The sequence below is a fragment of the Sorex araneus genome, chromosome 3 (genome assembly GCF_027595985.1).
Source record: "Sorex araneus isolate mSorAra2 chromosome 3, mSorAra2.pri, whole genome shotgun sequence".
In the NCBI taxonomy this organism is placed as follows: Eukaryota; Metazoa; Chordata; class Mammalia; order Eulipotyphla; family Soricidae; genus Sorex; species Sorex araneus.
Genome location: NC_073304.1, coordinates 25,674,544 through 25,686,467, shown reverse-complemented (window position 1 = coordinate 25,686,467; position 11,924 = coordinate 25,674,544). Strand labels below are relative to the sequence as shown.

The window sequence follows — 11,924 nt, the reverse complement described above, 5'->3', positions numbered from 1 at the left end:
AACGTCAAGCCATTTTACTATCTCCTTCCTCTTTTACTCCTGTTTCTTAGGAAGGGTCTTCCTGTGTTTCTGGAGCTGATGTTTTGATGGAGCATGAATAAAGGTGTGCAAGGCGTGAGTTATGAAAAAGTGTGCAAGGGCGTGAGTTATGACCCAGTGGATGCCCAGGAACATAGCCGAGTGCGTACAGCGAGGAAAGAAAACGTGGTCCAGGACGAGGCGCTTTCTCGTGAGAAGACGATTCCACTGTGGCCTCTCCAGATACTGCCGCAGTTCAGGGAGCTGAGGACACCGTGGCGAACATGCGCCCAGAGCAAAGCCTGCTGCCCTCATTCCAGGCGAGAACAGGTCAGGCTGCGAGAGTCCCCAGGAGCATGCGCAAGGGCCCGGGTTCCACCCCCGCACTGAGAGCTCTCCGGCTCCCGGTCACGGTTGTCCCTGCAAGCCCCTGAACACCACTGGGCCCACGCTCAGGACTGTGTCCCAGCAGAGCTGCCTAGCCCCGCCTGAGCACTGACATGACCCAGAAGATATTCCTGGGCGTGAGGGCTGGGAGGGCCCGGATTCCTTCAGCGTTGCTCTAAAGCCCCTTCTAAAATAAATAAATACAGGAGCGGAGTGATAGCACAGCAGGTCGGGCATTTGCCTCCTTCGCAGCTGACCTGGGTTGGACCCCCAGCACCCCATATGGTACCCAAGCCCATCGGGAGTAATCCCAGAGCACATAGCCAGGAGAAAGCCCTGAGCATCGCCAGATGTGATCCCAAAACCAAAATAAGTGAATACAGAGAATGGATCTCCCCCCCACTTCCTTGTGGCCATCGCAGGCCCTGATCAGAAGCCCTCCAAGACTCTGGCTCCTAGGGGTCCAAGGGGAAGGAACCCAGCAACCCACTCGGCACAGAGCTGCCCTGGCAGCTGCCCTACCTGATGGGCCCCATAGGAGTGGGCAGCAGCCCCCAAAGGAAAAGGCAAAGAAAATAAGCAAAGACAGGTGTGGGCGGAACACGCTGGACTCTTCACCCATGCTGAAGAGGCGGGGCCATCACGGAGTCAGTACTCCCGGCAAACGCAGACCCCCAAGTGAGCTGCTCATGGCTGAGGCAGAATCCACCTCCTGGAGTTCGAACAGGTAGAACAGAGAAGAAACATTTAGGGCTGGAGTTGAGAGTACGGCAGGGAGGGCACTTGTACTGCACAGGGCCAACCTGGATTCGAGCCCGGGCACCCCATATGGTCTCCCAAGCACCGCCAGGCCTGATCCCTGAGCAATTGGGAGTAAGCCCTGAACATTGCTGCATGTGGAAGGAAGGAAGGAAGGAAGGAAGGAAGGAAGGAAGGAAGGAAGGAAGGAAGGAAGGAAGGAAGGAAGGAAGGAAGGAAGGAAGGAAGGGAAGGAAGGAAGGGAGGGAGGGAGGAGAAGGGAAAGAGAGAGGGAGGAAGGAAGGAAGGGAAGGAGGGAAACTATCTGGGTTACACTGCGTAGCGCAACCCTCAAGACAGACCAATCCATGGGGGTGAGGGACGCTTCTCTGGCAGAGGACAGAGAAGGCTTCCCGGAGGAGGTGTCGCTGGCTCTGCACTGTCAGCACAGGATGACCCATGCAGGGGACCCTCGCTGAGTAAACAGGCAGGAGGGGCAATGGTGGTACCCAAGCCCAGAGCAACATCATAGAGGCCTTGTGTGCTCAGCGGAGGTGCGTGAGGCATCCCCCAGGGGGAGTCCAAGCCAGGGTGAGAGGAGAGAGGTGAGGTGTTCTCGGGAAGCAGCGGGAGGGAGCAAGATGCTGGCCAATGAGAACGGGGTCCCAGGGTCAAGGTGAGAACCAAGGTCCAGGAATAGGGAGGCTCTGCCCACGCATGTGGAGAGCAGCCATGAGCATGGCAGTGGCTGGGTTCTGGAGGTTATCAGCTGCCGGGACTGGGTCCCTTGGGGCGGGGAGGGATCTCACCCCCTGCCCCCCATCTGGGGGACCCCAAGTGAAACAGCCTTGGGCCTATTTTTTTTCTTTTTTTGGGGGGGTCACACCCGGCAATGTACAGGGATTACTCCTGGCTGTGCACTCAGGAACCACCCCTGGTCCCATATGGCTCAGGGGACCATATGGGATGCTGGGATTCGAACCCGGGTTGGCCACATGCAAGGCAAACGCCCTACCCGCTGTGCTATCGCTCCAGCCCCTTGGCTCAATTTTTTAAAATCAAAGTCATACCTATGAATTGAATAGTCATATAAAAAATGCTGGTCACTTACTCTGCCTTCCGGCTCCTCATGGACACTTCCTTGTGTCCACACCATGGCTCACAACCTCATGGGTACGAGGCTCCTCCGGGCACCTGTTGACTTTCCAGCATGGCAGGCCAGGATCTAGGTGTGATTACAGCACCCTCAACTCCATTACAGGCACCGCCCACCTCCCACCCCTCTCCCCGCCCCTTTCCCGCCCCTCTCCCCCAAATAGCTGTTAACTGGGTATGTCAGAGTTCAGTCTTCCCATATTGTGATCATGCCACTGGTAGCATATGCCCTGGAAATGATTGTGATTCTCCTTCTTTCTTCCATAGTGTTTTTTTTTGGGGGGCGGGGTTATTTTGTTTTGTTTGGGGGCCACACCCAGAAAGTTCAGGGCTCCTGGTTCTGCACTCAGGAATCACTCCTGACAGTGCTTGGGGGACCATATAGGATCCCAGGGATCAAACCTGGGTTGGCCACATGCAAGGCAAGCGCCTAGCTGTAGTACTGTCTCCCCCGCCTCTTCCATAGCTTTATCTAAACCAATGGCCTCCCCACCTCATTGCCCACTGAGAGTAAGGGCGAGGGCTGTTGCCATTCAATCCCTTCCTATCAGTAGCATCTTCAGGAAGAAATCTCAGTATCACCTTCTGGAATAAATCTCTCTTGGATGCAGAGAACAGCCCCCACTTGGACAAGCTGCTCTGCCCCAGAGTGCTCTCCCTTCGCCTGCTTGCCTGCCTCTGGCTCTCTGAAGCTCTTCCCAGCTCTCCTGACACTGGGATTCCCATGTAAATTCCCTCCCTCATGTGGTGTCGTTAGCAGAGAGGAGAAGGCAGCGCCTCTCTGTATAACTTTGCATGTACGAGAGGGTTTGCTGCTTTCTTGCTTTGCTGCTGCGGCTGGTTGGGGTGTAGAATTTGAGGCAGGAAGTGATTTGCCTTCAGAAGCTTTGTTGCATTCACTTCCACCATCCAGGTGCGGTGCCAGCTCTGTGGACGTCCTATACCAGGTGTTTTTTTTTTATTAATTTATTTATTTTATTATTTTTTTATTTTTTTAATTTTTATTGAATCACCATGTGGAAATTTACAAAGTTCTCAGGTTTATGTCTCAGTTATACAATATTCAAACACCCATCCCTTCACCAGTGCCCATATTCCACCACCAAAACCCCCAGTGTACCCCCGCCCCCGCCCTCCCACCCCCAACTGTATAACTGATGAATTTCACTTCATTTTCTCTTTACCTTGATTACATTCCATATTTCAACACAAAACTCACTATTGTTGTTGGAGTTTCCCCCCAAGAAAGACAGCCCTACTACCAAGGAAGCATTTGATAATTCGTTTTCCATTGCTGAGAATGGAGAGATATGTAGCCCCACTACTCCAAGCACATACCTCTTCTTTTCTTTTTTTCCTTTTTTTTCCCCCCCTCATCCCCCTTCCCGCGCCTCATAGTATGGTGGACGCCACGCCGTGTTTCTCCCTGAAAATAGGAAACAACCGGGAAAGAGGGATATTTCCTCTTTTCGGCCGGCGTGGGGCTGTTGCTTAGTTCACAGTCCAGAAAAATGGCTGCTACTCTGATTACCTTCAATATTTCAACAAAAACTCACTGCTATTATTTGGAGTTTCCCCCCCAAGTCAGACCTGTTAAAAAGGAACCGTTTCACATTGCTGACAATTATAGATGTTAAGTCGCGAGGACGCAGCAGCATCCGCGTGGTTTTGGATTTCTGTATAAAGTTCAGGGAAAATTCTGCCAGAAATTGCATAGCCCAGCTCACAGTCCCAGTGCATTGCTGTAAGAAGTCTCTGGAATCAGTCTTTAGGCGTAGAGGGTCCGTTTCACTCTCAGCAGCTCCAAATTTATTTGGGCCGAGGGCGTGCGGGTTACACCCACTTCCCATGATTCCCTAGGAGCCCCAAGTGTAAAAATCGTATACCTCTGGGTTAGGAGTCTTAGAAGATGGCTCCTGCCATGTGGACGTTGCCGCCGCCGCCATTTTCCATGCAGGAAGACAGGGTGGGGAGGAAGGATCCACCCCTGCGCAGCACGGGGTTGTAGCGCTGGATGCCCGAATGTGTTAGGTCTCTGGAATCAAAGTCTTTAGGCGCAGAGGGTCCCCCTATACCAGGTTTTCAAAGTGTGTGTATGAAATCTGCTTTTATCTGTGAAACAACCGGTCATCTCTACCTTGTCTCAGTTTTCTGAAATCCCATGGGGATGCAGCTAAGGGTGACCGCTTCTACGGTCAAGGTATTAAGAACATGTGCTGAGTAACTTCTCTCAATCTCCCAGGGTCTACAGGACACAGACAAGTTCTCAGGAGTTAGAGGCAAGTGCAATGGCAGAGGAGGAAACCAGAATGTTAAGTGAGTATGTAGTATCACATATAAACGAGTTGCACCGTTATGATTGGTAAACCTGTCTCTTTTCATTAGCAAGTTAGGCGTTGCTAGGCACTCAGCAAATTTCATGACTCACTACTCCAGGCCCCTCCTGGGCAGGGCGGGGTGCTGTGATTTTTTTAATTTCAAGTCATGCACATCTTGCTAGGAGTCACCTCCAGGGGGCAGATCTTGCTGCCATTCTGCTGCAGTCCAAGAATATTTACGTTTACGCTCAGAGGGTCTCTCAAACCTGGAGAGTCGCCTGGGACAGATCTAGAGTCGGCTTTTTCAGCCACCAGTCTCTAAAGTGTCACTGTCATTGTCACTGTCATCCCGTTGCTCATTAATTTCCTCGAGCAGGCACCAGTAATGTCTCCATTGTGAGATTTGTTGTTACTATTCTTGGCATATCAAATACACCACAGGGAGCTTGCCAGGCTCTGCCCTGCTGGTGAGATACTCTCGGTAGCTTGCCAGGCTCTCAGAGAGGGGCAGAGGAATCCAACCTAGGTCATTGAGTCAAACCCGAGGCAAACTTCCTACCCGCTGTGCTATTTCTCAAAAAAAAAAAAAGTATTTCTCCTTCCTCTTGAAGGCATCCCTATAGATGCACATGCCAATAAGTAGATATCACACCTGCGGGGACCAGAGTGTGAAACAGACTTGTCTGAGAACCCAGGCTCCCACCCCCGTTTGGGCCTTAAGTTAGAGGCGTTGTCTTTTCTCTGAGCCTCTGTTTTCTTGAACACAAAATGCAGGAGCTCCTCTAGCCAGAATTACCATGTCACAGGATTCTTGTGATGCTTAAATTGAGACGACATGGTGAACACGCACAGGAGGACAGCCCGAGTGGGGGCCCTTTAGCTCTTAGCGGGACTCAGTTTCCCAGACCTCCGAGCATCTCTGTGAGGTGGGTCCCACTTCCTCCTCGCTGCTGTAAGAAGGAAAACTCGGGGCGCACAAGCTCAGAGCCCTGATTGCCCCCCCGGGAAGCTGCCAGTCCAGGAGCGCCCTTGGGGGCTGAGTAGGGCCACCCTTTGGGGGCTGAGCAGAGGGTCTCCTTCCCGGAGACTCGGGCACCGGCAGGTGGCAGCCTGCGGCCACCGGGGCGCAAAGTCAGCACCACGCCCAGCGCCGCCGGCCGCTCTGGGCCTTTCCCCGGGGCGCTGCCCCAGACCCGGCGGCCCGCTGCTTCTTAAAGGGTCTCGGGCTCCCTTCTCCGTGGCACCCTCGGGGCCTGGCAGCCAGGAAGCCCCGCGGAAGCGACAACGTTCCAAGGCGAGTTCGCCCAGACGGGTCTGCGTCGGCAGAGCGAGCGAGGGAGCGAGCAGCGCCCGCTGCACCCCAGACCTGCCCATGGGAGCTCTCTTCTTGGACCCCCAGACCAGCCCTAGGTGTTGGGAGTCCGGCCGAGCTCGCCGAGGGTCGGGGGGGGGTGTCCCTGGCTTTGGGGGTGCGCACGGTGGGGTGCGCGTCGGGGGCCCGAGCGCTGGGCGCGCGAACTCTGCGTTTCTTTTAGAGGCTCTCCCCGGCCCGGCAGGGTTCGGGGCGGGGGGCACTTGCCGGCGGCTTCCCCGGCCCCGGGGGGCGCCTGGGTTTGCGGGACGGCGCAGGCGGGGGTGGGGGAGGCCGCGGGCGGTTTCCATGGTGCCCGGGGCGTGGAGGAGGAATGGCCCTAGCTAACTTGTGGCGAAACAAGTGCGCGGCCGGCCCGCGGGGCCGGGAAGGAGGCGGGGGGTGAGGTGGGGGGGCGGTAGGAGGGGTGGGGGGCGGGCCGGGAGGGGGCGGGGCGGTCACGTGCGCCCAAGGGGGGCGAGGCCCCAAGCCGGCCCGGGAGCGAACTGGCTTAAGTCAGTGGCTGCGCCCGGAGCGAACTTTTTTCCAGCACCGCGAGGCTGGAAGTGCCCGAGGGTGGGGGGAGCCCGGGCGCCCGCGGCCAGCACCGGGCGGGAGGAGGCGCCGCGCGTGCGGTCCGGCCCGGGACCCGGCGACCGGGACCGAGGACGCCCGGGGAAAGCGGGAGCCGCAGGTCCGGGGAGCGCGCCCCGCGAGCGCCCGCCAGCCGCCCCTCGCCTCTGCGCGGCTGGGACGTCGTTGGGGGGCTGTGTGCGTTCCGGGGTCCCCGACGGGTGCTCCCCCCGCGGCCACCCCGCTGCGCGCGCCCGCGTCCCCAGCCCCACCAGTCCCGAAGACGGTGTGGTCATGGTGGCTGAAGGTGCCACCCCGCAGGACGACGATGGCACTTCGTCGCAGGAGTCCGCGCTCCGCCCGCACCCTAGCGCCTCCGACCACCCCGCGGTCTCCATGCACCCCAGCGCCTCCGACCCCCGCAGCGTCTCCATCCACTCCAGCGACTCGGCGCACCGGAGCAGTTCTGCCCAGCTTAGTGCCTCGGCGCAGCCGCTGGGCCTGGTCCCCACCGCCAGCAGCCCCGAGAACCTCAGCGTGATCAAGGTGAGCAAGCGCCGCTGGGCGGTGGTCTTGGTGTTCAGCTGCTACTCCATGTGCAACGCCTTCCAGTGGATCCAGTACAGCTCCATCAGCAACATCTTCATGCGCTTCTACGGCGTCAGCGCCTTTGCCATCGACTGGCTGTCCATGTGCTACATGCTGACCTACATCCCGCTGCTCCTGCCCGTGGCCTGGCTGCTGGAGAAGTTTGGCCTGCGTACCATCGCGCTCACCGGCTCGGCGCTCAACTGCCTGGGCGCCTGGGTGAAGCTAGGCAGTCTGAAGCCCCATCTCTTCCCCGTCACCGTGCTGGGCCAGATCATCTGCTCCGTGGCCCAGGTCTTCATCCTGGGCATGCCCTCCCGCCTCGCTTCCGTCTGGTTCGGGGCCAATGAGGTCTCCACCGCCTGCTCTGTGGCTGTCTTTGGCAATCAGGTGGGTAGTAGGAGAGAAGGGCTTTTGGGGAGGGGGAAGGTGTTGGGCCTGATTGCACCTGACTACGCTGGGAGGTGGCACTTTTCTGACTTCTGCTGGGGTTGTGACTCTGAGTGACCTGTGGGGTGGGGTGGGGGGGACAGACTGATTGTGACTTTGGGCACCAGTCTTAAGAGAAGGGCCAGAGAAACCAAGGCAGGGGGTGGAGTGTGTGTGTGTGTGTGTGTGTGTGTGTGTGTGTGTGTGTGTGTGTGTGTATGGTGGAGGTGGGGGGTCTTTGCTTGCCTCTACCACACCTCCTCCCCGGGTAGAAAGCAAGCATCTGGAAATGCAGGCTCTTTCTTGGTCTTTTAGAACCTGCCAGCCGCCAGCCTAGCCAGCTGAGCTCCAGAAACGCTGTGAAGCGCTGTTCTTGTTACGCGGGAGTCCCTGGCTGTCAGACTGTTGTCTGCCAGCAGAAATTCCACCGGCATTTAGAGCAGGACCCGACCACTTTTCCTCGAGTGCAGTTTCTCCTTAGTTCATGGACTCCCAGGGCACTGTCCTGTTGGCACTGTTCTCACCTCCTTTGGACACGAGGGCTGAAGCCAGGACAGTGGGGAGGGTGCTTGGTGCCAGCTCCCTCCCTGGGGTTTGGAGCCAAGCACAGCAGGATGGCCTGGAGATCACGCTGAATGTTCCCAGCCTCAGAAGTTCATCTCTTCTGACTCCCTTCTCCCTTTTCAGAAAGAGACCGGCAGTTTTGTGTTGGCCCACGATGGCCCACGAATGCAAACGTGTTAGGAATCTTGGTCTCCGGATACTGGAGGCCAATACATCTGGGTTCCTTTATCTGGACGACGGCCTGCTGCTCTCTCTGCCTCCTCAGCCCACGCAGGTGTGGGCACCCTGTTTCAGGAAAGAGCAGGAACCCCTAATTCTCACAGGCCTGTCTCTTCATTGCACCGGGGAACGTAATGCTTCCCTTTGAGGTCTCTCCTTTAGGGCAACCTTCTGCAAAAGGCAGATTTTCATTCTGGCCCATTGTGTTCATTTTCACCACCAGGAAAATAACTGGTGTTGCAAAAGAAACCCCCCTACTTGGGAGTTCATGCTAACCATGATAGTAAACAGACCAGTTTCCTATAGCCCGGAAAAAAATCATAAAATCCTATACATGGGCAGGGCGCATGCCTTGTATGAGGCCAATTGGGTTTGATCCCTGGCACCCCCTATGGTCCCCTGAGCCCCACCAGGAGTGATCCCTGAACCCACAGCTAGAAATAAGCCCTGACCACTGCCAGGTATGGCCGCCAAACCAATAAATATTCCCATACCTGGCTTCCTCTCACCTGTGGATGTTCTGTGAATGTTCTGAGGGTTGAGTGGATTTGAAGTGAGGAGATGCAACAGATGGATCTTTAATTCACTCAATTAAAAATAGGTGTTCAACCCCGTACAGGTGCCTGAGCACCTGCTGCCCACAGTTCCCCTCTTTTTCTTTTTTTTTTTTTTTTTTGCTTTTTGGGTCACACCCGGCGATGCACAGGGGTTACTCCTGGCTCTGCATTCAGGAATTACTCCTGGCAGTGCTCAGGGGGCCATATGGGATGCTGGGAATCGAACCCAGGTCGGTTGCGTGCAAGGCTAACGCCCTACCCGCTGTGCTATTGCTCCAGCCCCAAATCTCCCCTCTTGAGGTGCACCTGCCACTCACATCACCCCTCTTGAGATGTGCTCTTTCAGACTTTCATGCCTTAGTGCGGGGGGTGTGAACCCGCTGTCTCCGCTCTGGAGAAGACATATCTCTTGAGCACCTATTTTACCTTCTCTCCTTACCTCTTTTTATTTCCCAGTAAGTTTTCCCAATAAACCTTATTCTCCAATAACTCAACAGGTCGAAGCATGCACTTTGTATGTGAGAGACCCAGGTTCTATTCCCAGCACCGCAGGGTCCCCTGAACACTGCCAGAGATGATTCCTGAACACTGAATAGGGTGTGACCACTGAGCACCTCCAGGTGTCGTCCCAAATCTCAACCTCTCCCTGCCCCCCAAACTGTAAAAGGTGACATTCACTTGTTGCTCATCTTCTTAGGGCAGGCGAGGTGGATTTTTAACATTCCTTTGCGGTGAGAGCGTGAGTTTGGTGCTATTGTATTTTTTCCTTTGCTGGGAGGTAAAGGGAGCTTCTGCGTGCGCTTCTAGAGGGTTCCTTTTTTTTTTTTTTTTTTTTGCTTTTTGGGTCACACCCGGCTATGCTCCGGGGTTACTCCTGGCTTTTGCACTCAGGAATCACTCCTGGCGATGTTCGAGGAACCATATGGGATGCTGGGAATCGAACCCGGGTCAGCCGCTTGCAAGGCAAACGCCCTACTTGCTGTGCTATCACTCCAGCCCCTAGAGGGTTCCATTTTTGTGGAGAGGAGAGGCACAACTGGAGGTGCTCAGGGGCCACACCTGACCACTGGGGGTCAGGGCCTGGGAGAATGACTAGCTGCAGTGCCCAGATTTTAAGGATTACCTAGCCACAGTTTCAAGCAAGGCAAACATCAAACCTCTGTGAAGATGCTACCTCTTCCTCTTACCAGGAGGCCAGGATTAGATCCCAGACCCATTGTTGAAGAAGTGGGGGCAGGAGCATTAGAGGGGAGGAAGCTCAGGTGTCCTGCAGACATCAAAGAACCCAACACGTTTTGTTCAAGATCAGAGAGTGTGACATATTGTTAATCTTAAAGCACGCAGTAGGTTTTCAACCTCTTCTTTCCATATCTGGTAGAGAACCTAACTCCAGTTGTAGATTTAAAGTTTAACCTGAACAGTTAGTGATTTGTTCTCCTCCACCTCAGTCCCCAGGAAGGTCAGGAAATGCTAAGAATTCTACATTTAAAAGCACCCTGATACCCGCATTTGCATCCTGAGCCATCCTTGGAGTTTGATCTCAGGCTTAATCCTAAATTCAACAAAACATAATGAAAATGAAATTGTTTGCGCTTCCTCATGCAGAGATGGTGTTTTGATACCACTTTCTAAAGTAAAGCCAAACTGAATGGAGGCAAAATATTAACACCTTGAGATTTGCTGCTTGGCCAGAAGATTCCACAAAGCCTTGAAATGTCATTCTGCAGAATAATCCTCCTGGCTGCAAACTTTAGCCTGATTAACATTAGGCCTGCTTATGCCCTTTTTCCTCTAATGCTTTGTACTTGTTCCATGCTAGCACCAGCCCCAGCTTCTATTCCAGTCAACATTAATTTTTTTATTCAAGCTTTTATGAGGCGTAATACAAGTATTGCAGAGATGAACCTGACCTTTTCAGAATTCTCATGCTAAATTATTATTATTATTCACTGTATCACTGTATCACTGTTATTCCGTTGCTCATTGATTTGCTCAGGTGAGCACCAGTAACATCTCCATTGTGAGACTTGTTGTTCCTGTTTTTGGCATATCAGATACACCACAGGTAGCTTGCCAGGCTCTGCTGTGTGGGCGGGGTGCGGGCAGGGTGCGGGCAGGGTGCGGGCAGGGTGCGGGCGGGGTGCGGGCGGGGTGCGGGCGGGGTGCGGGCAGGGTGCGGGCGGAATACTCTCTCGGTAGCTTGCCGGGCTCTCTGAGAGGGGCGGAGGAATCGAACCTGGGTCAGCTGCGAGCAAGGCAAACGCCCTACTCACTCTGCTATTGCTATTATTATTAATGTGCTGGGGATCAAACCCAGGACCGGGGCTGGAGCAATAGCACAGCGGGTAGGGCCTTTGCCTTGCACACGGCCGACCCGGGTTCGATTCCCAGCATCCCATATGGTCCCCTGAGCACCGCCAGGAGTGATTCCTGAGTGCAGAGCCAGGAGTAACCCCTGTGCATCGCCAGGTGTGACCCAAAAAGCAAAAAAAAAAGAAAAAAAAAACCCAGGACCTCACACGGGCAAGGCAGGTGCTCTACCCCTGGATCACAGCATCTCCTCAATGACAGATTTTCAAATCAGACCACCAAGGGGCACATGTAAGAGAGAGAGAGAGAGAGAGAGAGAGAGAGAGAGAGATCCCCCTCAAAAGTATGTATATTTCAACCTCCAAGAGAAGAACTTTTTCCCCTTTTCTGTAGTCATACCTGGCATTGCATAGGGCTGACTCTTGGCTCTGTGCTCACGGATCACCCTTTGCAATGGGACCTGAGTCAGCCATGGCACGAGAGATGCCTCCCCTGCATCTTTTTGGTCCTCGGATGGCATTTTCACTATCTTTGTCTAATTGCTGGAGGAATGAATATGAAAATGTCAGTTTAGTGTCTACTAGGTACAGGGCATATTTTCTTCTGTCATCTAATTTAATTCTTTCCACAAGGCTATGCAGTAGGTGCACTTGTATTTGTTGTTTCAGATGAAGACGTTGGGACCCAGATCAATGGAACAGCCTTACCCAGTTTCTC

At 54.6% G+C, this 11,924-nt stretch overlaps 1 protein-coding gene across 1 annotated transcript in view; it reads left to right on the top strand.

Moving 5' to 3' along the window:
- Positions 1-6,478: 6,478 nt before the first annotated feature.
- The window catches only part of FLVCR2 (FLVCR heme transporter 2), a 63,104-nt gene continuing 57,658 nt past the window's right edge, over positions 6,479-11,924 (top strand). Inside the window, exon 1 of the mRNA XM_055132019.1 lies at positions 6,479-7,518. Within this exon, the coding sequence (XP_054987994.1) occupies positions 6,835-7,518 (684 nt within the window). The 5' untranslated portion in view covers positions 6,479-6,834. The remainder of the gene's footprint in view (positions 7,519-11,924) is intronic.